Genomic DNA, 25,967 nt, shown 5'->3' with positions numbered 1-25,967 from the left:
CCGCTTACATTACTCCGTAAATTACCATGAGCGCCATAATCTCCTTGATGAGCATCAAAGCAAATATTTTTGGTTTGTCTAAGCAGAAGGGGCCTTGTCGTGGCGAAGGGGCTTGAATAACTCCGGGAAGCTATGAGCTATGCCGTGCAGGGCCACCCAAAACGGACAGGTCATAGCCAAGAGTTTAGACTGGAGAAGGAACCGGCAAACCGCTCCAGTATTTTTGCCATGAAAACTCCATGGACATTAAAAAGGAGCAGCTTTGAGAAGACATTTCCAAGGCATGCTCTGGTTCAAGGGGTCACGGAGAGTCGGACATGACTAAGACAACTAAATGACGACGAAGCAGGACAGGGAGTTAAGTTGACTTTGTACTAAAATAAAAAAAGAATTTCTGGGAGAAGTATATAGTTCTCTGTAGGAATCTTAATTGACCTTAGATTGCCCAGACCTCCAGGATTTAGTATCCGAGGTCAACATCTTCAACAACAAAAGAGCTCTTCAGAAAGTGGCCCAGCCCACACGCCAGGGGTGTTGTAGTCCTGTTTTAATGGAAGGGAGGGGTAGCTTAAGGACAGATCGCATGCCTGGGATTGACCAAGCTGTAGCATCACCAGTTAAGGGATCTCCAAAAGCAGAGGCTGCCAGAGGCCTTCCTTGAGAGGCTGGAGAGCGGAGATGCTGCAGAGACGGTAGTGGGCTGAGCAATTCTCCACCTCCACAACTTTCACATGTTTAAAAAGACTATGAAGCCCATTGAGGTGGAAATGCTTTTAATCCAAGTCCAGCTCTAGCTGCAAGCTTGGCATTGCTTGCCTGAGGGTCTGAGCAGTGGCTTCCTTCTCTTTTATCCCAGGTAGGTCGCTCAAAAACAAATATTCCAGATTACTGTAAAGAAGAAGAAGAAATATTTAATTTAGCCAAAGCTGCTGACTGCGCTGGAAGGCAGGCACACATTAAGCCCGCTGTTCACAGATGCCCTTTATTTTTGTCCAACCAAATTTATACACCGTTTGATTGTAACATAACCTCTAAGTCGGTGGTTCTCAAAGGGTGCGGCAGGAGAGGGTGGCAAGTGTGGCGGGAAAGTTCGAGGACAATCAAAGAAGCATTTTAACATTTTAGTGTAGTACAGGACCAAAATGTTTTATTATTATTATTATTTGCAGAATATTGATAGATATCTTTTCAAAACGTGAGCAAGGGCATCAGGTGGCCCTGACGACAATCCTACTTGCATTTTCCAATATCAATTAAAAAACTGATGCGGCAGGAGCAAATTTATATTCTGAAAGTGTGTCTCCCTTGTCCTCTCCAGCAAATTGGCTTGGGGGGAAAAGCCTTTCGTGGTAGCCAAGTAAAGGAATCTCTGGAGCCTGCCATATTTTTCGCTCCATAAGACACACTTTTTTCCTCCTAAAAAGTAAGGGGAAATATCTGTGCGTCTTATGGAGCAAATGGTGGTCCCTGGAGCTGAATTACCCAGGGGCCAAAAGCAGATCATGCTTTTTTTTTTTTAACAAAGAGGAAAGGGGGTGTTGAAAGGACCCCGCTCAGCAGCTGATCAGCAAGAGACTGGGAGAGAGATAAGAGTCCCGGCTCCCTTTCAGCCCTGCCCTGCAGAGGGAGGCTGTTTGTTTCACCAGCGACATGTGACTGGGTGATTAGATTATCTGCCTGGAAACTGTAGAAAGGGCTCCCTTTCCTTTAGAAGCTGCAGAAATGTGAGTTGAACCCCATAAAAACAGGGCTTTTCCTCTTTGCTTTCCCCCCTTTGCAGAAAAAGCTGCAAAACTTTTAGCTGATCCTCAAAAAACCAGGGCTTTTCCCTTTGCAAAAAAAGCTGCAAAACTTTGAGCTGATCCTCAAAAAAACAGGGCTTTTCCGTTTGCAAAAAAAAAAAACTGCACAAATTTGAGGCTTTTAGAGGAGGAAAACCAGAAAAAAAATTTTTTTCTTGTTTCCTCCTCTAAAAACGAGGTGCGCCCTATGGAGCGAAAAATACAGTAGCTGCAGCAGGGAGAAGGCTCCTGTAAATCATCCATATTTTCCATTGGTGGTTGCGAGAACAACTGGGTTCATGATGCAGCAAGCACGCTTGTAGTGTGAAACACGGTGCTGCCCTTGGCGGCTTTGCATACCTGAGCTTATGCAGCGCAACGATGCCTTTGTCCGTGACGTTCCCGCAGGATATGACCCAGAGGCGCTGGAGGCTTCTCTGCAGGTTGGGCGTCTGGCTCAGTCGCTGCAAACACTCGTCGTAGATGTACATGCACTTGCAAAGCCGGATTTCCTCAACGTGCTCCAGGCCATCTGAAACAGGCAGAACATCAAGGAGGGGGCCTTGCAACACACAATCGGCACGAAGATTTACAGCTTTTGTCCATGCACCGAGGACCGTCGAGGCTTTCCAAGGGAGGTGCAGGAAATAATGGAGTAATTGATCAAACTCAGGCCACAGTAATGGTTTGATTAATTTCAGTTTCACAAGTCTTGTGTAAATTTATTTCTTAGTATTTGTGTGTCGAGTGGAAATAAAGCACCGGGACAAGGCCCTGTTTTGGAAATTCTTCCTTCTTCAGCTAATTCAGTATTGAAGTCTTAAGGTCTAACACATTGGTACACATAGACCTTAAGACTTCAATACTGAATTAGCTAAAGAAGGAAGAATTTCCAAAACAGGGCCTCGTCCCGGTGCTTTGTTTCCACTCGACACACAAATGCTAAGAAATAAATTTACACAAGACTTGTAAAACTGAAATTAATCAAACCATTATTGTGGCCTGAGTTCTTGTTACTCCATTATTCCCTGCATCTATTCACCAAGAATTCCAAGGGAGGTGCCCTCCGGCAATATCTGTGTGGAATCTCGGTGCCGGAGTCTGAAAAGGCTCTAGAGAAAAGCTTTCCCCAACCTGCATTGCAGGGGGTTGGACTAGATGAGCCTCGGGGGCCCCTTCCAACTGTGCAATGATTCTATGATTCTAGCCTGGTGTGCTGAAGCTGGTCGAAGGGCAGCTCTAGACTAGCGGCTTTTAGAAGAAGATGCAAAAAGCTCACGTGCAACCCTCTGAAGAGTTGTGTTTGTTTAGTTCAAGGCACCACCATTCCACTGTTGCAAGCATGCTCTTTGAATATGCAAAACTCTTGGATTACTTGATAACTGAAGGCATTTCCTTAATAGCCTTTGGGTGCTGCAAGCAGGATCTAAGCCTGTGAAATAAACATGTAACAATTCCATGAGCCAGGGCTGGATTTAGGTTTGATGAGGCCCTAAGCTACTGAAGGTAATGTGGCCCTTGATATGTCCAGCTGTCCTTTGTCAACAACAAATTGTCACTGCTTTTTTTGTCTTGAATATGGTATTTTATGGACCTAATAGGTATCTAAAGCCATTTGCACATCACAAAATACGTATTTTATCAAAGTAATTGTTGAACTGAAATACAATTAAGAAGAAGTATATTAATAGTGAAATACAATTAAGAAGTAGTACATTAATAGTGAAATAATTATTAAGCTCTAACTTAAAATGATTTTTTTATTGATAACAAACCTAATAATGCAAACACACTAACATTTGGCAATAACAAAACTTCCTTTTGTAAACACAATTTACAAAGACTCATAATCTAGTCTCCAGAAACTTGCTATAACATGAAATAATAACAACAAACCAGGGATATTTGAGGGAGCAGGCTAGCAGGCGGGGCCCATGACTTACATCATAGGAGCTTACGCAACACAAAACACCGTTGCTGTATATAGGTTTTATTTTATTTGTTTTTTATCTTATATTTTGGAAATGTACAACCAGTTGTTGTTTTTCCTTTACATTTTTTTGGAGGCCCCAAGAGAGTGGGCCTTAAACTATAGCTTGTTTAGCTTATACGTAAATCCGGCACTGCCATGAGCACAGGTGAAGGCTTAAACACTTTGGGCAGCTTGAGTTTGGCTGGCGGTGGGGTTTTGAGTTTAATATTCTCTGGTTTAGTCCAACCCCTGCAATGCAGGACTCTCTTTTCCTAACACGGGGCTCGAACCCACGACCCTGAGATTAAACGCCTCATGCTTTTAGCGACTGAGCTATCCTGCCTTCTTTTTAAGAGCTCAGAACACATCCAGATCGTGATCCTTGAGTCTCCTTTTCTGGCTGATCCTGCGTTAAGACTGCCATGAGAAAGGCGGAAGGAGAACAAAACTTAAGGGACGGATTTACTTATCAGCAGGACTTCCTGACTGTCCTTAAATGTCAAGATACCGCCAGAGGGATAGAGATTCAGACAAAATGCCTCCCTCCCATGGGCAATGCACTCTCCTTGTGGAGACTTCACCGCCTGCGAAAGGGCTGGGGTCTACGTTGCACAGGGCAATCTGTATAAGCAGGCAATGATCTAAAGCAGATTCCACCGACCTTTTTGGACCCGTTGTGTACGTCTCAAATTTTGTGAGTGCTGGCGGACAGGGGTGTGTGGCATACTGGGAATATTGACGGACCAAGCTGGTCGTGTTCCAGCTACTTACCCAAATAATCGAATCCCTTGGCCATGATGCAAGATTCTGTGGCATTAATGGACTGTATCTTATATTTCCCTAAGGGTCCCGAAGGGAGTCCGTTGTAATCTTGCTGCCACTTGTCCAAGCCTTCGTAACGCACGAATGCCCCACACCGAAGAAGCCATTCCGAAGCAGCTCTGTCTGGGCCCACGGCCTGGATCCGCTCATAGTCCACCCTGCAAACGAGGAGGGACAGCTAGTTTTAAGTAGAGTTTTGTTTTTTATTTTGCAGTCCTCTTTCAAAGGCGTTCAGGTTGGGCGTTCAGTCACGAACAATGCTATGCCAACTACACAAAAATCGTATCTGGCTGATAAAGTAGTCTCAATTTTGCATCATTTTTACATACAAACAGATATAATATAGAACATACAGGTGAAACTCGAAAAATTAGAAATTGTGGATAGGTTCATTTCTTTCAGTAATTCAACTTAAAAGGTGAAACTAATATATGATAGACTCATGACATGCAAAGCGAGATATGTCAAGCCTTTATTTGTTATAATTGTGATGATTATGGCATATTACTGAAAGAAATGAACCTTTCCACGATATTCAAATTTTTTGAGTTTCACCTGTATTTATCTACTTGCACTTTGACGTGCTTTCGAACTGCTAGGCTGGCAGCAGCAGGGACCAAGCAACAGGAGCTCACCCCGTCATTGCGGGGATTCGAACCGCCGACCTTCTGAATGGCAAGCCCTAGACTCTGTGGTTTAACCCACAGTGCCACCCTTGGCCACCAAACTAGAGGGCTTTAAAAGGCAAGTTCATGGAAGAGAGGGCTAGCAATGGCTGTCAGCGATGCTTCTGATGACCAGTTACAAGAAGCCAACAGGTGAGGAGAGCGTTTTCTTGCGCTTGCAGGTTTCCAAAAGGCATGTGGCTGGCCACCACGAGAACCGGATGCGAGGCTAGAAGGACCACCGGCCTGATCTAGCATGCCCTTCTTATGTCCTTACGCGGCAAATGGGTTTCGATTTGCAGCGTCCTTTGTGGGGGATGATTCAGTTGTTCTCGCCAGCGCACTTACTTGTTGAAAACGGCATTAAGCCAACCCCAAAAACTCCTGCCTGTATTCCAGGAGGGCCGCCTCTTTAATAAGCCCGTCTGACGAGTCAAAGCTCCAATCAGCATCATTCAACTTCTGAAAAAGAAGCAGGTCGCAACAGCAGCAGTTCAGCGGATTCTCGCACTAATAATATTAATAATAATAATAATAATAATTTATTTGTACCCCGCCCATCCGGCTGGGTTTTCCCAGCCACTCTGGGCATCTTCCAACAAAGATTAAAATACATTAAAATGTCAAAGAATTAAAAACATCCCTAAACAGGGCTGCCTTCAGAACATACAAGATTTGTCGGCAGGTATAAGAGTTACAAATAAAGACAATCTATCAAAGAAGTGATATAAAACACTAATAATAATGATCCTCAGCATTTATATAACTCGTTTTCAGGGATTCAAAAAATTCATAGGTTGTCTCACTAAATGCTTAGAGCAGGTTTGTGCAACAATATAACAACTAACTGGTAGTCTTTAATATGCTGCAAAATAGTCCTTTTTGCAGCTGAACTGAGGTTTCCTATGTTGAATAGATCCAGATTAAAATTTAGGTCCTAATGAAATCAGTGGGGCCATGGGCATAGCCAGGATTTTTTTTTGGGGGGGGGGCAGAACTGCAGGTTGCTATGTATTTTTTATTGATTTTTATTTATTTATGGGGGGGGAGACAGCTGCCCTTCCCTGCCCCCACCCCTCTTGGCCCATGAGTGGGGCACCTTTGCAATGACAATCTCACAGGTCTCAAAGGGAACTAGGTGCAATTCTCTAGGTCTGCATTTACCCTTCGAAAATGACTCCAGGCAAAGGATCTCTGCTGCCCTGCAAGGGGCTGGACTAGATTGACCCTCGTGGTCCCTCCCAGCTCTACCATGCCATGCAGACCAGGGCCGGATTTAGGTTTGATGCGGCCCTCAGCTACTGAAGGTCATGGGGCCCTTGATACGTCCAGCTGTCCTTTGCCAACAACAAATTGCCGCTGCTTTTCATGCTGAATATATGCTATATATACCTATATATATATATACCTATATAAATACCTAAACACTATATAAATACCTAAAGCCATTTGCACATAACAAAATATGTATTTTTTATCAAAGAAATTGTTGAACTGAAATACGATTAAGAAGAAGCATATTAATAGTGATTTTTTTTGGGAGGGGAAGAGGGTGGGGCCCTAAGCTAGAGCTTGTTGTTGAGCTTATATATTTAAACCACAGGTAGGTAGCCGTGTTGGTCTGCCGTAGTCAAAACAAAATTAAAAAATAAACATAATTCCTTCCAGTAGCACCTTAGAGACCAACTAAGTTAGTTCTTGGTATGAGCTTTCGTGTATCTGAAGAAGTGTGCATGCACACGAAAGCTCATACCAAGAACTAACTTGGTCGGTCTCTAAGGTGCTACTGGAAAGAATTTTCTATTTTATATCCTATATGGTAATTAATGGACCTAATAGGTAGCTAAAGCCATTTGCACATGCAGAATGTAGGCACCCTATATATAGAAAGGAGCAAACCCATGATATTTTAGGGAGCAGGCTAGCAGGCGGGGCCCATGACTTACATACATCATAGGAGCCTACACAACACAACTAACTTTGCCCTGCAAATCCTTCAGTTCTTGGGAGCATCTGGTACTCTGCAAACCCAAGCAGGATGTGGCCCTTCTATTTTCAATCTCCTGGAGAAACACGGCTTTGCCCAGTCCTTGCTGCTACTGGAAGGAATTTTTTTTAAATATATTTTTAATATGTAAACCAGGCCCTGAATTGCAGACAAGACGGTTAAAAGCAAACGACGACGATTCCACCCCCACCCCCCAAACCCAGGTCGCTTTTCCAAGATGCAAGTCGCTTTGGCCTGCCTTGGGCAAGACAGAATAGCAAGAGCAACAACAACAACAACAACAACAACAACATGAATAATAATAATAATAATATGAATAATAATAATAATAATAATAATAATAATTCCCCCCCAAACCCAGGTCGCTTTTGCAAGATGCAAGTCGCTTTGGGCTGCCTTGGGCAAGACAAAAAAGCAAGAGCAACAACAACAATAATAATATGAATAATAATAATAATAATAATAATAATAATGTGGTGGTGGGCGTGTCCTGCCTGGAAAAAGAGATTATATGGCGGCAGGCAGCAGCAACAATAACAATTTCCATAAACAACAACAGCAGCAACTTGCATGCTCCCCTTCTTCTTCCCCCGGAGGCCTTGCCTCTTTCCCGGCGGCGCTGCAGGCCCTTGGTGGCGGGGAGAGGGCGAGCGAGGAGGACGCGGCGGGACGGAGCCCCTTTTCCCTTCCGCGGGGCGGCCTCGCTCCTCCTCTTCCCCGGAGGCGGACCCGAGCGAGCGAGGCCTAGCCAAGCCCGGCATCATGGCCCCCCTGCGCGCCCGGGCCTGGTGGGGTGGCGGGCGGCCGCGCTGGCTACGTCTCCCCCCGGCGGCGGCGCCGGCCCGCCTTCTCCCCGCCAGGCACCTCGGAGGAGGGACCCCCGGCAGGTGAGCGGGAAGGGCGCCCGGGATGGGCCGGGGGGGGGACGGGGACGGGCCAGGCGGGCTGCCCTTGGACCCCGAGGCCGGGAGGGCAGGAGGAGGAGAACCGGAGGGGATATTCAGGGCCCGGTTTACGTATAAGCTAAGCAAGCTCTGGGCCCTACTCTCTCAAAAATGTAAAAATAAATATCTTTTTATAATTTATTTAAATTTATTTATTTATTTATCCCCCCCCCCTTATCGCCCCTGTTTTCTTTACTTCATGTGACACGGGACTAATGAAGAATGTGAGATCAAAATACAAACAAAACAAATGTTGTTGTGTTGTTGTTGTTCAGTCGTTCAGTCGTGTCCGACTCTTCGTGACCCCATGGACCAGAGCACGCCAGGCACGCCTATCTTCCACTGCCTCCCGCAGTTTGGCCAAACTCATGCCAGTCGCTTCGAGAACACTGTCCAACCATCTCATCCTCTGTCGTCCCCTTCTCCTTGTGCCCTCCATCTTTCCCAACGTCAGGGTCTTTTCTAGGGATTCTTCTCTTCTCATGAGGTGGCCAAAGTACTGGAGCCTCAACTTCAGGATCTGTCCTTCTAGTGAGCACTCAGGGCTGATTTCTTTGAGAATGGATAGGTTTGATCTTCTTGCAGTCCATGGGACTCTCAAGAGTCTCCTCCAGCACCATAATTCAAAAGCATCAATTCTTCGGCGATCAGCCTTCTTGATGGTCCAGCTCTCACTTCCGTACATTACTACTGGGAAAACCATAGCTTTAACTATACGGACCTTTGTCGGCAAGGTGATGTCTTTGCTTTTTAAGATGCTGTCTAGGTTTGTCATTGCTTTTCTCCCAAGAAGCAGGCGTCTTCTAATTTCGTGACTGCTGTCACCATCTGCAGTGATCATGGAACCCAAGAAAGTGAAATCTCTCACTGCATGCCATTTCTTTTTGTAATTTTATTTTTTCCAATGGTTGGACCAAGATGTTTTTCTTTGCGAAACAAATTAATTCTTCAATAAAAATTTATAAGGAGTAAATCCAATCCACTCAGTTTATTTCTGCTTTATTTATTTAAGCTCACAGCAAGACAAGACAAAACACACACACGCAGGAGCAGCGATTACGCTCACACAGTTAAATTTGAAAGGAAATTGGCGACAATAAAAATTAGTGGCAATGAAAGACTTAATGAATATACAAAATAATGCGCATATTGCTCCCGAGCAATTTCGATTTCAAATTCCCACCAACAATCCCTTACGTCTCTTGAATGTCAGAACGGAAGTTAAAAATTTATATAAGCAATAAAATATCACTGGTTCTATATCAGTTACATTGATAAAATAATTAAAAAATTGTCCAGTAGCACCTTAGAGGCCTACTAAGTTTAGGGAATATTAAAACACGATAAAACATTGAGCATTAAAAACTTCCCTAGACAGGGCTGCCTTCAGATGTCTTCTAAAAGTCAGATAGTTGTTTATTTCCTTGACATCAGGATGGGAGGGCGCCACCACCAAGAAGGCCCTGCGCCTGGGGTTTGGGGTTTTTTAGCCCCATTTTGGAACAGGAAGATGCTTAGTAATGATGAAAGTGTTGCTAGACTGGACCACATCAAACTACTGTAGACATTACAGGCAGGGAATGGAATTGTTAGTTTCCCTCTCATTAAAACGTGGAGACACAGCTTAGTGGCAGAGCACTTGTTTCAACTAAGAACATACGAAGTGCCTGCTGGATCTAACCCAGGCTCCTGCTCTTACGGCCGCCAACCAGATGCTTCTGGGAAGCCCCAAAGTAAGACGCCGGTGCAACAGTGTGCTCCTCACCTGGTTGTGGAGGACATAGAACATAGCCATCGTGGAGAAGGGCTGTGGTGATAAAATGAGACACAGGATGTACAGTGGTACCTCGTCTTACGAGCGACTCGGCTTCCGCATTTTTCGACTTCCGAATGACCTCCAGAAGTGAAAAAATGGCCGCCGCTTCCGAATTTTTCAACTTCCGAAGTGAAAGCGGCGGCACGATACCTCGACTTGTTGTTGTTCAGTCGTTCATTCGTGTCCGACTCTTCGTGACCCCATGGACCAGAGCACGCCAGGCACGCCTATCCTTCACTGCCTCCCGCAGTTTGGCCAAACTCATGTTAGTAGCTTCGAGAACACTGTCCAACCATCTCATCCTCTGTCGTCCCCTTCTCCTTGTGCCCTCCATCTTTCCCAACATCAGGGTCTTTTCTAGGGAGTCTTCTCTTCTCATGAGGTGGCCAAAGTACTGGAGCCTCAACTTCAGGATCTGTCCTTCTAGTGAGCACTCAGGGCCGATTTCCTTGAGAATGGATAGGTTTGATCTTCTTGCAGTCCATGGGACTCTCAAGAGTCTCCTCCAGCACCATAATTCAAAAGCATCAATTCTTCGGCGATCAGCCTTCTTGATGGTCCAGCTCTCACTTCCGTACATTGCTACTGGGAAAACCATAGCTTTAACTATACGGACCTTTGTCGGCAAGGTGATGTCTTTGCTTTTTAAGATGCTGTCTAGGTTTGTCATTGCTTTTCTCCCAAGAAGCAGGCGTCTTCTAATTTCGTGACTGCTGTCACCATCTGCAGTGATCATGGAACCCAAGAAAGTGAAATCTCTCACTGCCTCCATTTCTTCCCCTTCTATTTGCCAGGAGGTGATGGGACCAGTGGCCATGATCTTAGTTTTTTTGATGTTGAGCTTCAGACCATATTTTGCGCTTTCCTCTTTCACCCTCATTAAAAGGTTCTTCAATTCCTCCTCACTTTCTGCCATCAAGGTTGTATCATCAGCATATCTGAGGTTGTTGATATTTTTTCCGGCAATCTTAATTCCGGTTTGGGATTCATCCAGCCCAGCCTTTCGCATGATGAATTCTGCATATAAGTTAAATAAACCTCAACTTACAAAGATTTTAACGCGCTTTTTTCGACGTACGAAAATTTTTTCCCGTTCCGAGATGGCGGCTTCGACTTGTGAAGATTTCGACTTACGGGCGCGCCTTCGGAACGGATTAACTTCGTAAGTCGAGGTACCACTGTACATGTAACCGATAAATGAAATATCTAGTTTAAAGAGTCGGACAGCACAACAGGTGATGTGAAAGACAAGCTGCAGAGCAGCTGCCAGTCAAAGGAGACCACAGGAACTTCCATACTTTTGTGTGGAATTGCAGTGCTTGGTTCCCTCATTTGTTCTGGGGCATCCACACGATGCCGTCCAGTCGTCGCCATTCCGCCTTTCCCCTGCTGCTCTTCCGTCTTCTCAGCCCAAAGACAGTCATTGACTTTTCAGGGGAACAGAAGAGTTGTTGTTGTTCAGTCGTTCAGTCGTGTCCGACCCTTCGTGACCCCATGGACCAGAGCACGCCAGGCACCCCTATCCTCCACTGCCTCTCGCAGTTTGGCCAAACTCATGCCAGTCGCTTCGAGAACACTGTCCAACCATCTCATCCTCTGTCGTCCCCTTCTCCTTGTGCCCTCCATCTTTCCCAACATCAGGGTCTTTTCCAGGGAGTCTTCTCTTCTCATGAGGTGGCCAAAGTACTGGAGCCTCAGCTTCAGGATCTGCCCTTCCAGTGAGCACTCAGGGCTGATTTCTTTATGGATGGATGAGTTTGATCTTCTTGCAGTCCATGGGACTCTCAAGAGTCTCCTCCAGCACCATAATTCAAAAGCATCAATTCTCCGGCGATCAGTCTTCTTTATGGTCCAGCTCTCACTTCCATACATTACTACAATCTTTAATGGTGTAAATGTGTATGATGTCACTCTCGTATCTTTTTTTAAAGGGCGGGGTTTCTGGCATGGGCTGTGACGTTCTGGGAGAGTGAACAGCTCCGCCCACATTCATTATAACTTTTAATTCTTTTTTTTTTTTACTTAAAAAATCTTAATCTTTACATCAGTGCAAAACAAAAACAAAAAACCACCCCTCTCGGGAATTGTCTGATGGCTTTTTAACCGAAATAAGTTCTTTGCTATTGTGCAGCATGTGGTTTTCATTCTTCTGAAACACGTTTTCAATAGCACCTTCGATGTGGCTGTTGTCGGAGCTGGAATTGTGGGGCTGGCGTCAGCCAGGGAGCTCAGCCTGCGACATCCATCCCTCACTTTTGGAGTGCTGGAAAAGGAGAAGGAGTTGGGTATGATATCTGAATCTGATAAAAAAAGAGCTTATCGCCTTCCGTATTAGTTTCCCTCATGCATTGTTAACTTCCACGAGCCCCGTCTTCCAGATTCGGTGGTGGTTGTTTAAATGTCGTCGTTCAGTTAGGCGCAATCTGCCGGGAACTTTTCCTGTAAGGGGCCAATTTTACACAACTTCCCATTCATCTCAATAGGCCTACCGCATGGCTTCCCAGTGCAGTGCCCATGGCTGGGCATGGGGTGTTCTCCGTCCTGCCCCTTCTTCCACCAAAATTAGGCTTGGAAGAAGACTTGATTGTCACCATTAAGAGGCTTTTTTCAAGCCTAATTGCAAAGGGCAGGGGGGGGGGAATTTGGAGGGGTGGTAGCAGTGGATGGGGGACGAGCTAATCCATCATTGCAAACTTTTCCTAATACATTTCTGGTCAGTTTACACCACATTTATAGTTACTTCTCCTGGCTTAAAGCCTGAAAATCAACTGGCGGTTTAAATATCTACCGTATTTTTCTCTCCATAAGACGCACTTTTTCCCTCCTAAAAAGTAAGGGGAAATGTTGGTGCTTCTTATGAAGCGAAGAGCATCTCCTCCACCAGCCCCGCCACCCGCTAAAGCAGGCTTTGGCAGGGGGCGGGCAAGCAGAGATGTTACTGGATCCTCCCCGCACCTCCGTTGCAAAACAGGCTTGTTTTTGCGAACGAAGGCTGAGGGGAGGATCCAACAGCGTCTTCTCCGCTCCCCGCTCCCTCCCACGCCCCTGCCGACCCCTTTGAAAGTGGGGTGGGGAGAAAGGGGGAGCCCGACAGCATCGCTACTGGCTGCCCCTTCCTCCCCTGCCCCCTTTGCCGGACTGGTCCCAGCCTTTTAGAGGAGGAAAACCAGAAAAATATTTCCCCTGGTTTTCCCCCTTTCAAAAATAGGTGCGTCTTGTGGTCCGGAGCGTCTTATGGACCAAAAATATGGCATTTCACCTAAAAAGAATAAAGCTCCATGCAGCATGTATTTCAACATTTCTCCTTACTTGTAACACATCTCTCCGACTAGCCTTCCACCAGAGTGGACACAACAGTGGTGTTATTCACAGTGGGATCTACTACAAACCGGGATCTCTAAAAGCGAAGCTGTGTGTGGAGGGGGCGGCCCTCTGCTATGAGTACTGCGACCGCAAGGGAATCCCGTATAAACAATGCGGCAAGGTATGGTAGGTGCAGCACTTTTTGCTTTTCCGTTCCAGCAACTCTTAATATCCTTGTAGATCAAAAGAGTCCTTGCGCCTTTGCTTTATACATTTGAATTTTCTGACTGCCGTAAGAACAGTCTCCTAAGGCCATGCAGCGTGGGCAGTGGTACATCGGCAATGAATTAACGGAGTTTCGTGGTCTTAATTGGGGGTTTTGCTCAGTGAAGCCTAATCATGAACTGGACCCAGGATGAGATATAGCTATTAAAAAAAAACAACACTCTGAAAATGCTCTGAAAAAAACGTAATGCTCACAATGGAAAATTTCATAGAGTTCCAATTTTGGCTCTACAGCGCCACCTGGTGCCACAGTGTTATAACACATTTATAACGTTTTATTTTTACTGATGTAGCTGAGTCCTTGATCTTTTTTGGATATACCGGGGGAAACACCCAGTACATACCTACCCACATTTCCAAAAGGCAGTCATTGTGATGTTGGGCCAATTCACAACCTTTGAAAATCCATAGCCTCTGAAGAAAACTATTTTCTCTCATGAGACAGTGTTAAATAAAACGTTTCACCTCTGAAAACGCTATATTGGGAGTGAATTTTCCCTGGCAGCAGATGACAGAACCACGAGACTGGTGTAAAATACTCAAACGAGTTTTATTACGGCAATACAAACAACAAACGCAAAGCATGTGGGTGTTCTCTTTCTGCAGGCAATTCAAACTGCAACTTCTCTCTTTATACACATCACCGGCTGTGCCTAATTAGCGGGAAAACCACACCCAGAACTCATAGAAAATGTCCTTAAAGTTATCTTCACCCTTTTCCTGTTTTGTGACGAATGAAACCGTCGCCAGCCAGTTTGCATGAATCGCTGCAGTCTGCTGCGCTGAAACCTGGAGCCTTCACCTATGCCAAGTTTTTGAAAAGAGGATCAATTCCATTCCATTAAATTTGTATTTTAATTAATACGGCAACGTGACGTTACTCCTGCTCCATCCTGCACAGCGTGGTTGTCGTTACTTTTGCTCTTTCGTTGCATTTTTACTCTGTGCCTGGCCCACGTTGCGCATTTTAACTTCCTTGTTTCTTCTTCAGCTGATAGTTGCAGCTGAACAGGAAGAAGTTCCGAGACTCAAGGCGCTGTATGAGAGGGGCCTGCAGAACGAGGTCCGCGGACTGAAACTCATCTCTTCCAAAGAAATACAAGCAAGGAGCCCTACTGCCGGGTACACGACCTTCTTCGATGTGATGCATATTTTTTTGTTCTAGGGACCTTTTGGGGGGGGGTTGGGATCAAGGAAGCCCAGTGCAGCTGTTCACCTCCCCATTTGAATTGCCAACCTCCATTAAGAACCTGTCGTCCTGCAGTGCTGTCAAGTATCCCATTTTCCCCCGGGATTCTCCTTATTTCAAGCAGTTTCCTGCTGCTCTCCCTTATTTTTTTATTTCCCTTAAATTTCCCGTTTTTAATGGAAGCAGCTCCTCCCCTGCTGGCTAGGGACTGGGTGGGAAGACCTCGCCTACTTGGAGAGAAAAGCCTCAGCCCTCAAAGCAAGTGGGAAGCCGTTTCCCGTGCTTACAGGGGGGTGTATTCCTCCCCCTGCATCAGCCCCTATCCGTTGCCGCTGAGCCCTCAGCCGGCCATAGGGGTTAGCTGGTGGGCGGAGCCTGGTTGCCTTTGAGCAGCTGCTGCTTCCTGTCCTGTTTTGATGGGATCAGACAAGAAGACGATGGGGCTCCATCACGCGGAGCACATGGCTGCCCTCCTCTTTGCTCCGCTCCGAGCCCGAGCCCGCTTGGAAGTTTACATTGCTGCTCCGCCCACTTTTGCTTCTGGCTCCGCCCACCACTGAGATGTGGACTGTCCCCGGGATAGGTGAGACTGCTGATCCCTTATTTTCAAACTCCGAAACTTGACAGCTATGAGTCACACCATTGATCCATCTAGATAAGAGGTGGAAGCCTCTGGCCTGCAGACCATTCATAGCCTATCAGGGAGCCCAGTACGGCCCTTGAGGCCATTTCCCCCAAACTTCACCCATGGTAGCGACCTCAGCGGATGGCCGTGAGGACAGGATTTAATTCTGGAATGGTTGCATGATTCTGTTCCCTGGCAGCAGGATTTAATCTCTGCTCATTAATTTAGTGAGGGTTGAAACGCTATGCAAAAGTGCCCTTTGAAGCAGCTCTCAGGAGCGAGCCACTTCACTGTGGTTTGAGGGAGAAGCGCAGAAAGCGCTCCCACGAGGAGGTTTGCAAATGTACAGAGGGCTCTTTGAAAGCCCTGTAGTTTGCTTTGAAGTCCCGACAATCAGGTTCTTCAAAGCACAGCGTGCGATGTCACCGTGACACCAGATGATTGATAGATGGGTGGCCCCACCCACCTGCCAACTTTAGCCTGCCACGGGCGCAGGAGATAAAGATCAGGCCCTTCAGCCAGAAAAGGTTGCCCACCTACTGTTTAGATCAGCTCTGTCTGCAATGACTGGCAGCAGTGATCTAGTGTTTCAGACAGGTTTTCCCTAGCCGCTTATGAGCCTACCGTATTTTTCGCTCCATAGACACACTTTTTTCCTCCTAAAAAGTAAGGGGAAATATCTGTGTGTCTTATGGAGCGAATGGTGGTCCCTGGAGCTGAATTACCAAGGAGCCAAAAGAGGATTGTGCTTTACAAAGAGAAAAGGGGGTGTTGAAAGGACCCCGCTCAACAGCTGATCAGCAAGAGATCGGGAGAGAGATAAGAGTCCCGGCTCCCTTTCAGCCCTGCCCTCCTTTGTTGAATGCTGCTGCAGAGGGAGGTTGTTTCCCCAGCTACATGTGACCGGCTGATTAGATTATCTGTCTGGAAACTGTGAGAAAAGGCTCCCTTTCCTTTAGAAGCTGCAGAAATGTGAGTTGAACCCCATAAAAACAGAGCTTTTCCTCTTTGCTTTTCCCCCTTTGCAAAAGGAGGTTTGCTTTTCCCCCTTTGCAAAAAAAGCTGCAAAACTTTTAGCTGATCTCAAAAAAACAGGGCTTTTAGAGGAGGAAAACCAGAAAAAATAATTCTTGTTTCCTCCTCTAAAAACGAGGTGCGACCTATGGTCCAGTGCGCCCTATGGAGCGAAAAATACGGTATCTGGACTGGCAGCTTCTGAGCAGGCCTGAAATGGGGCCTTTCTGTCTTCCTCCTTCTTTAAAACTCTCTGTGGCCCTGAATCCCTTTGAATGCCTTTTCAGGGTTTGATGGCCCTGGACTCGCCATACACAGGCATTGTGAACTACAGGCAGGTGGCCTTTGCCTACGCTGAGGATTTCCAGGCAGCCGGAGGGACTGTTTTGACGGACTTTGAGGTGAAGGGCATGGAGGTGGCCAAAGAAAGTCCTGCTGGAAGTGAAGAAGGTAAGGAGCTTTCCTTCCGACTTCTTTGTCCTTCCTTCCCACTTTGGCAGTCTTCCTCTGTGAGGTTCTGGGGTGATATGTAGTCCTGGAGCTCACAGGCTCTCGGGTGCTTCTGGAGATCCTGTGGTTCATGGGATGATCTGGGAGAGTGACGTGGAATGTTTACAGGAGGATGCAGGAAATGCTTTAGAGACCATCCTGGGAGATGCAGAATTCCAGGACTAGCCCATAGCCTGAAATTCAAAGAAGCCGTAGCTGTGAGAGAGCTGTGGCGACTCAGTAAACTTTTCTTCCTTGCAATTAAATAGGAAATCGCTAGTTATAGTAGGTATTCTGAAATTATTCTGAAAGTATTCTGAAGCTCAACATAAAAAAACTAAGGTCATGGCCACTGGTCCCATCACCTCCTGGCAAATAGAAGGGAAGAAATGGAGGCAGTGAGAGATTTTACTTTCTTGGGCTCCATGATCACTGCAGATGGTGACAGCAGTCACAAAATTAGAAGACGCCTGCTTCTTGGAAGGAAAGCAATGACAAACCTAGACAGCATCTTAAAAAGCAGAGACATCACCTTGCCAACAAAGGTCCGTATAGTTAAAGCTATGGTTCTGCCAGTAGTGATGTATGGAAGTGAGAGCTGGACCATAAAGAAGACTGATCGCCGAAGAATTGATGCTTTTGAATTCTGGTGCTGGAGGAGACTCTTGAGAGTACCATGGACTGCAAAAAGATCAAACCTATCCATTCTTAAGGAAATCAGCCCTGAGTGCTCACTGGAAGGACAGATCCTGAAGCTGAGGCTCCAGTACTTTGGCCACCTCATGAGAAGAGAAGACTCCCTAGAAAAGACCCTGATGTTGGGGAAGATGGAGGGCAGAAGGAGAAGGGGACGACAGAGGATGAGATGGTTAGACAGTGTTCTCGAAGAGACTAGCATGAGTTTGGCAAACTGCGGGAGGCAGTGGAGGATAGGCGTGCCTGGCGTGCTCTGGGTCCATGGGGCATGAAAGTCGGACACGACTGAATGAACAACAACAACAACAAATTCTGAAAGTATTCTGAAAGCACAGCTGGCGCCTTGGAACTGAAGCTATTCTCTGAAACTTTTTGCTAACATTCTCTTTGTTTGGCCCGTTCAGAATCCGGTGCAAGATGTGGTCTGACTATTTTGGATTGTGGGTACATAGAAAACGTGCCTATTTGTCACCATCTGACTCTGCAGAGCATCGGAGGCTGTGTGGAGGTAGAGGAATGGAGAGGGTGAAAGAGGCGAGCGAAAGGCCTCTTGCTCATAGGTCACTTCTGAAAGAGCAGCTTGTCTCTCTTTAAGGGTAGAAACGCTAGCTGAGCAGCAGAGAACCTCCCTTGTATTCAGAAGGTTTCAGGTTCAATCCCCAGTCTCTCTCGCCCCACCCCTCTCTGCCTGAAATGCTGGAGATCTATTGCCCATCACAGCAGATAATATTGGGGTAGAGGGACAAATATCCTGACCCTGGAATTAGAAGGTTGGTGAAAACTCCTGTTCCATTCTCCTGGGTAAAGGTAAAGGTAAAGGGACCCCTGACCATTAGGTCTAGTCGTTTCCGACTCTGGGGTTGCGGTACTCATCTCCCTTTATTGGCCGAGGGAGCCGGTGTACAGCTTCCAGGTCATGTGGTCAGCATGACTAAGCCGCTTCTGGCAAACCAGAGCAGTGCACGGAAACGCCGTTTACCTTCCTGCCGGAGCGGTACCTATTTATCTACTTGCACTTTTGATCTGCCTGATAGGTTCTTCCGTTTTGTTTCGTCCTTGTGGTTCAGGTGTTTTATTTATATGTAGTTGTTTTATGTGTGCCATTTATAATTTTTATCTTCTTATTTACAGGGATGAAATATCCAATTGTTGTTAGAAACTCCAAGGTAAGTCCAAGCTTTCAGATTGCATGTTACTTTTCGAGTGTGCAATATTTTCTTCGTGTTTTGGCATTTGCCGCATGTCAAGCGTACAAATGCTTTAACCACAATGGCTGTCGTCACCACAAAAACGGTTTGAGATGGATATCAATGTGAGTCAAGCCTCGAGGGCTTCATAGTCCTTTCCCTGCTCAAGGTCTAGTCTTAGAGAGGATGGTGCCTGACTCGCTCGGAAGGTGGTGGACTCTCCTTCATTGGAGATTTTAAAGCTGAGGTTGAATGGTCATCGGTCATGGAATTGAGATCCCTGCATAGCAGGGGCTGGACTGGATGACCCTTGGGGTCCCTTCCAACTCTACAATTCTATGATTCTATGACGCTGCCCTTGAAGGACCTAAAGTAACGCCCATGTGGAACCCGAATCTGCAGTTCTGTCTACGCAGCAGCTGCCTAAGGCCCATTGATCCCCTGCGAAGAAACAGAAAAGAGACTGGCAGTCACCCAGTGAGGACCAACTGTGGGGTTCCATGCTGGTATTGCACACATTTAATTCCTGCTGGTTTAGCAATCAGCAAGCCACATCAGCCTCCCCTGGGAGCTCCCCTTGGTCCTGAAGAGCCTGCCAGGTGCTCTTTGGCCTGTCAGACCACGCCTGGTCATGATCAGGCCTCCTCACCTCCACCTGTCACACTAGAACAGGTACCTTCAAGCATAGGGAACAGCAGGATAGGATGGTGTGGAAATGGAAGGATAAACAGACAGCCCAGCAAGTCGGCTGGTTTTGTGATGATGTTAGATGGTGCTATAGTTTTGCTGAAACTCGACATCTTCTTTCGCGCAGGGGGAGGAAATCCATTGTCGGCATCTTGTGTCCTGTGCCGGGCTTTATTCGGACCGCATCTCTCAGATCAGCGGCTGCAGCCCAGAGCCTCGCATTGTTCCATTCCGGGGTGATTACTTGGTGCTGAAGCCAGAGAAGTGCTATTTGGTAAAAGGAAATATTTATCCGGTACGTCAGTTTACGAAGAGCTTGAGAAAGCCCTTTGTGCTTCTGGATGCTTTGAGTACTGGTGTTATTTATTTAATATTTATTTAATGCAATATTTACTAAGCTGTACACATGGTTTGAGAGGCCTTATAGTTTCAGGGCAGATCCACTCTGCATACTTTAGCCTATTTGAACTATTTTGGCTTTCCACTAATGAACCTTGGGGTTGTCCTCTTGTGAGAATCCCCCTCAGCCTGTGGCTTTGGTGGTCAAAGTCACATACAATGCCGGTGGGAAAGTTATATAGATATTGAAATTACCTGATCTGAACCAGTCTGCTTTAGAGAGGGTATATTTGGGAAATGCCTGGCTGCTCTAAGCAATTTCCCAGAATATTCCATTTTACTGCTGCCAATTTCCCTTGCCTCCATTCTGACTTAAAAGCATCTCTCTCCACACTCCCCCCCCCCCGATGCTGATTTTTATCCGTACATTTATCTAAGTAAGAGATTGTATCTCGATAGACACAACCCTCGGAGATGTATTTAGGTCCACACATGCACTAATCTTTCTCGGGAGGGCAGAAAAGAAGTGTGTGACTACAAGTGTTTTTGCTCCTGTTTACCGTGTGATGTGCCTAGCCTAAAGGACACCACCTAAAGTGTGATGTCATGTGTCTAGCCTAAAGGGGGAGGGAGCTCCACCTGATGAACTATAATTGCCAGATCCCCAGCTTTCATTTAAAAAGGAGGTGTGTAAGAGAAAAGCCTGCTCCCTTCTTTTCAGTATTACCTTTGGTTTGTGCCATTCAGAGAGATGCTCCTTGGGCCATTCTTGCGTGTTGCAGAGTGTGGTTCTTTCAAATGCATTTTGACTCCCGGGTGTGTTTCTCGCGCTTTAGGTACCCGACCCCCGTTTCCCCTTCCTGGGTATCCATTTCACCCCGAGGATGGATGGCAGTGTCTGGCTCGGGCCTAACGCTGTGCTTGCCTTCAAGCGAGAGGGCTACAGATTTTATGACTTCAGTTTCCAAGACTTTGCAGATGCGGCGGCTTACAGGTAGTGTCCTCTTTCTATTCATCTGCAGGTTAAGAACGGGAATCTCATGACCTCTGCCATGCCCCACTTTTCTGCAGTCTGTAGTGTAAACTATAGTGATCCTGGGAAGCACCGCGCTGCTTACTTTGGGCAGTGGAGGAGGGAGACCTGCTTCTTGCATAGGTTGGTCTCCAGGCTGTTATGGGTTGAGCTTGTGCATTTCTGGTGCTACAGGGAACACCAGGTGGTGGGTACAATTCCCGCCCCCCCCCCCCGTATTGTTGCTCTTTCCTCTTACAGGTGAAACTTGAAAAATTAGAATATTGTGGAAAAGTCCATTTATGTAAGCAATTGTTTTCATTAGCTACTGGAGTTTAATATATTAGATAGACTAATGACATGCAAAACGGGATATGTCAAGCCTTTGCTTGTTATAATTGTGATGATTATGGCGTACAGCTGATGAAAAACCCCAGTTGAAATTGTTAATTTGGGGTTAATTTGTATTTTAATCTGTTATTTTAAATTGATCGTTTTTATGTTTTTTGTTGTGATTTTAATTGATGTTAGCCGCCCTGAGCCCGGTTCTCTGGCTGGGAAGGGCGGGGTATAAATAAAATTATTATTATTATTATTATTATTATTATTATTATTATTATTATTATTATCATCATCATCATCATCACAATTATAACAAATAAAGGCTTGACATATCCCGCTTTGGATGTCATGAGTCTATCTCATATATTAGTTTCACCTTTTAAGTTGAATTACTGAAAGAAATGAACCTTTCCACGATATTCTAATTTTTCGAGTTTCACCTGTAAGTCTGCCAGCTTCATGCTCTGCACCAGCTCCTAGTCCTCACATATAAAGTCCTCTGGCTACATTTCCTCCTCTCCCTCTCCCCCCGCCCCATTCAACACAACACAAATATTCTGTGCTCTCCTCTCATTTAAGGCTTCTCCCAATGCCGCCTAATTTAACGAGGTCTAAACCACAGAGCCTAGGGCTTGCCATTCAGAAGGTCAGCGTTTCGAATCCCTGCAAAGGGGTGAGCTCCCGTTGCTCGGTCCCTGCTCCTGCCAACATAGCAGCTTGAAAGCACATAAAAAGTGCAAGTAGATAAATAGGTACTGCTCTGGCGGGAAGGTAAACGGCGTTTCCATGCGCTGCTCTGGTTCGCCAGAAGCGGCTTAGTCATGCTGGCCACATGACCTGGAAGCTGTACACCAGCTCCCTCGGCCAGTAAAGCAAGATGAGTGCCGCAACCCCAGAGTCGTCCACAACTGGACCTAATGGTCAGGGGTCCCTTTACCTTTACCTCATTCCGTAATGCTTTTTCTAAACCATTTTTTTGCTGGCTCCTCTTCCACCGAACATCCTCCTGGCCCAGCCGCAGAGCCCTTGACTTTTGCTGCCTCTTGGAGCTAAGGAGCAAAAGGACTATTTAATCTCGTCACTGTTTTGAAAAGTATTAATCACACCTGTCACATACAATCTTAGTGAGGGGACTACCATAGCTGTTATCAAAACAAGAGTTTTGGTAGCACCTTCAAAGTTGAACAGGGTTTTTTCTATGGTAGAAGTTTCTACAGACAGAGTCCAGCTCATAAGGTGTATGATGTACAATCCTCAGTTTGCCAAATATATTATACATGTGGGGTGTCAAGAAAAGTGTGTATGTAGAGAGATCAGAGGTAAATGAAACACATAAAAACTCTGCATACACTAAATAGCCTGAATCAGAGTGATTAGTTTTTCTACCACTACAGTAGTTATCTTACTAATGTCAGGATTATTTGTTATCATCAACAAGGCTTTGTGACAGGGGTGGATTTTATTAAATCAAATGAATTTAAATCACGATTTAAATCACTAGTCAGGAAGACTTGATTTACCGGTAAATCATTTTTTTTAACAGAAGACTCATTCTGGCTAGTATAATCTTAATATTTACAACCAGATGGAAGGTTTCATTTTTGGAATAATAAATTTTCAGAGTAGTTTTTACCAGTTAGATCAAAATTACTGATTTGGTTATACTATTAGAAATACATAGATAATTATGAAATTATTATTTATATTTGGACAACTTTTCCGCTGTAATTTATTGGAAGGAGAAAAGTAATCATTTCCTAATAACAATTTAAACAATTATTTAACTAAAACAATAACATTATAGCATATGTATCCATGTTTGTTAACTGATGTGGTTAAACTATTTTTTTTTTATTAATAATACACACACCTTAGACTGAGTTTTAGCACACATGAAAACTTAAAACAAATCCTTATTTCCTGATGAATAGCCTTTGGACTATAATGTAACTTAAATAGAAACTATCTTTAGAAAGATTTTTCCTCCAAAAGCATTTTATTTTAAAAATCCAATTTAATTTTTTAAAAAATCTGATTTAAATTTTTAAAAATCAGATTTTTATCCACCCTGCTTTTGAATGGTAACTGCAAATAGTTTACATATGGTTACGTTTAAACTTTTTTGCATTTCTTTCATTTTTTGACCCGCTCTGCTTACCTTTTTCCTTTACACTTTTTTGTGTTTTTTGCATTTGTATGTACGTGTTTGTGTGTGTGAATGGAAGCTACTTGCAATAAATGTTGCTTTCCCTCCCAGTGGCCTGTGGAAGCTGGTGTTGAGGAACTTCTCTTATGGAATGGGAGAAATGTACAGAGCGTGTTTCCTTAGTGCTCAGGTGAAGCAGCTGCAGAAATTTATACCAGAAGTTACCATCAATGATATACTCAGGTATCCTTTGGGGGATTTAGACAATCACAGAAGATCAGGAGAGCCTGGCTGCAGACCAAAGTCCTGCATCTGGTTCTCACAGCGGCCAAACAGATGCCCCTTCTGGGAAGCCTGAAAGCGACGGCAGGGATCTCCTGACCTGCAATTCCCAGCAGCTGGCATTCAGAGGCATACCACCTCCGACAGTGATGTTGGATAAAGATTTATTAGATATAAATCTAATAAATTAAAAAAGACCCTGAGATATGCAGTTTCCACTTAAAACATGAGCATCTCTACGGTCTAATAGCAATTTAAGCATTTTGTTCCTAGACAAGCAGGCTGGGCCCCAAGTCTCCTGTTGCATTAGCTGTGATAAGACCGAAATACAATTCAAGGTCCACTTTGCCCTGTTTGAATGCCCAGCTTCTCCTTTCTTTTTGCAGAGGCCCAGCTGGTGTCAGAGCTCAGGCCTTGGACAACGACGGAAACTTGATTGACGACTTTGTGTTTGACGGAGGCACTGGAGACATTGGCAGCCGAATCCTCCATGTCAGAAATGCCCCTTCACTGCTGCTACCTCGTCCCTTGCCATTGCGAAAATGATCGCTAACGAGGTGGAGCGGAGATTTGAGCTCTGATGAAATCTAGAGGCCCGCTGGATCTCTTGATGTGTTCAGACACTGTGCCTGGAAGAGTGGCAGTCAAGGAAATGACAGGGAGGTGGCCTTTTGGGGAGAAGCAATCAGAAAGAGAGGCTGCCAACTGGATGCCTTGCAGAAGCCCTCAAGCTCTACAATGTTCTGATGAACCTCAGAAATCATTCCACGTATGGTCAAACACAGTGAACACCAGTCAGGTCCATTAGATGCCATATTAATTTGGCAGGGAAGATTAGTCCTGTGGTGTACTCAGGAATGCAGTTACAACAGCAGACATCACCACTCTTTCTCCCTAGAATTCCACTTTTGAACTATCGGGGTATGCAGGAGCTGTGGCTGTTTTAATTTCCCTCCCGTCCCAAAATCACCTACAAAAGGCACAGCAGGAACACAGCCTGCTCTCCACAAAAAGGGAATTGTCTGCCCAAATGCACAAAAAGGGAATTGTCTGCCCAAAACCCACAACTCTTAACTTTCTCCCCTGTCCATGCAGGCCACACTGGGTTGTGGCAATTGCAATAACAGGCGGGTGGTACCGTTGCCCAATATGCCCTGAGCCCCAGGGAAGGATACCTGTTTATCAGAGTAATGAATGTGATTCCCACTTTCCAACTTACAGAACATAGGAAGTACACCGCTGGCACGACCCAGAGGGAAGTGCTCGTGGGGGGTTGGACTAGATGCCACTCAGGATCCCTTCCAGCCTTACAGGTCTACCATTCTAAGCTCCATTGAGTAGCTGAGAAGTGTGCGGGAGGACAGTAATAAGATATTCTCCTAAATAATGGATGCCACACAGTGGTTTGGTCACAGCAGGTAGTGCTTTTTTCTTTGGAGGGATTTTTGTTTTTGTTCACTGAAAATGGGCAACGAATTGGTGTTTCATTTTCTGGTTAGATCTACATATGCACACCATCTTCATTTACTGGATAGTCCAGATATGCAAAGATCAGGAAAAAATAAGTTGTATCTAATTAAATGCAAGCTATTTTTTTTATAAAACAAAAGATAATGGGAATATATGATTAGAAGCAAAAACAGCCGTGATCTGGATCTACATTTTTAGAATGTAGAATTCATGCAAAACTTGTGCATCACACTGATCAATAAACTTACAACAAAAACTGTTGCATAAACGCAAATGTGTTGTCTTCATTGAGTTATGGTGTACATTACATTTTGTTTCAATTCCGAATAGACCTGAATCACTGCAGTTCTTGGTATTACGGCCGTCTGCATCCCAGTATTTTTTTTGACCTAGCCATCCGCTTAGGTGAGGAACATGAAAGCCTGGCTTCTTGACACCCCTTTCGTCTGCAGAACCCCCTTCCAACCTTGCTACTGAACCTTGCCTTGTGAAGCTGGAAAACTTGCTTGTTGCACTTAAAACCACATTTAGACACCAGTGAGAGCTGAAAGGGAGAGAAGCAAATAAAATTCCCCCTGTAATGTTTGTTGCCCCCACCTTTCAAGGGAGCAGAGGCAGGAGTTACGTGTTTCCAGTGCTTAATACCACTAGGAGAACCTAGTATTCTGGATCTGTTATTGTAAGGGCAACATGGCTATATATAACACCAAATCAGTCTGAACATCAGTGTACTGTATATATTGTATATTGTTAAAAAAGGATATATGAAAATGATGTACCGATGGTATATTATACCAGCAAAAATGGCCAAAAAAAATGCTCCAATAAATGTTGGAAATGTAAAGAAAAGGAAGGAACGTTCTATCACATGTGGTGGAACTGTAAAACAATAA

General features: G+C 45.2%; 2 protein-coding genes across 2 annotated transcripts; one reads left to right on the top strand and one right to left on the bottom strand.

Moving 5' to 3' along the window:
- Positions 1–756: 756 nt before the first annotated feature.
- On the bottom strand, positions 757–7,838 carry DMAC2L (distal membrane arm assembly complex 2 like). Its single transcript, XM_033160501.1, has 5 exons — positions 7,819–7,838; positions 5,589–5,702; positions 4,525–4,733; positions 2,142–2,313; positions 757–888 (listed from the first exon to the last, which is right to left on the bottom strand). The coding sequence occupies exons 2-5, from the start codon at positions 5,693–5,695 to the stop codon at positions 774–776; spliced, it is 603 nt and encodes a 200-aa protein (XP_033016392.1). The 5' UTR covers positions 5,696–5,702; positions 7,819–7,838; the 3' UTR covers positions 757–773.
- A 165-nt stretch (positions 7,839–8,003) lies between these two features.
- Positions 8,004–25,342, top strand: L2HGDH (L-2-hydroxyglutarate dehydrogenase). Its single transcript, XM_033160368.1, is given in 12 exon segments — positions 8,004–8,135; positions 12,178–12,293; positions 13,341–13,492; positions 14,588–14,696; positions 14,699–14,718; positions 16,712–16,874; positions 18,741–18,775; positions 19,611–19,778; positions 20,659–20,816; positions 23,434–23,565; positions 23,991–24,112; positions 24,115–25,342. Coding segments are annotated over 12 exon segments (1,371 nt in total). The 5' UTR covers positions 8,004–8,010; the 3' UTR covers positions 24,186–25,342.
- The last annotated feature ends 625 nt before the right edge of the window (positions 25,343–25,967 follow it).

The sequence above is a fragment of the Lacerta agilis genome, chromosome 1 (genome assembly GCF_009819535.1).
Source record: "Lacerta agilis isolate rLacAgi1 chromosome 1, rLacAgi1.pri, whole genome shotgun sequence".
NCBI classification, from domain to species: domain Eukaryota; kingdom Metazoa; phylum Chordata; class Lepidosauria; order Squamata; family Lacertidae; genus Lacerta; species Lacerta agilis.
Note: the sequence above shows the minus strand (reverse complement) of the source record. Positions and strands in the feature narration are given on the sequence as shown.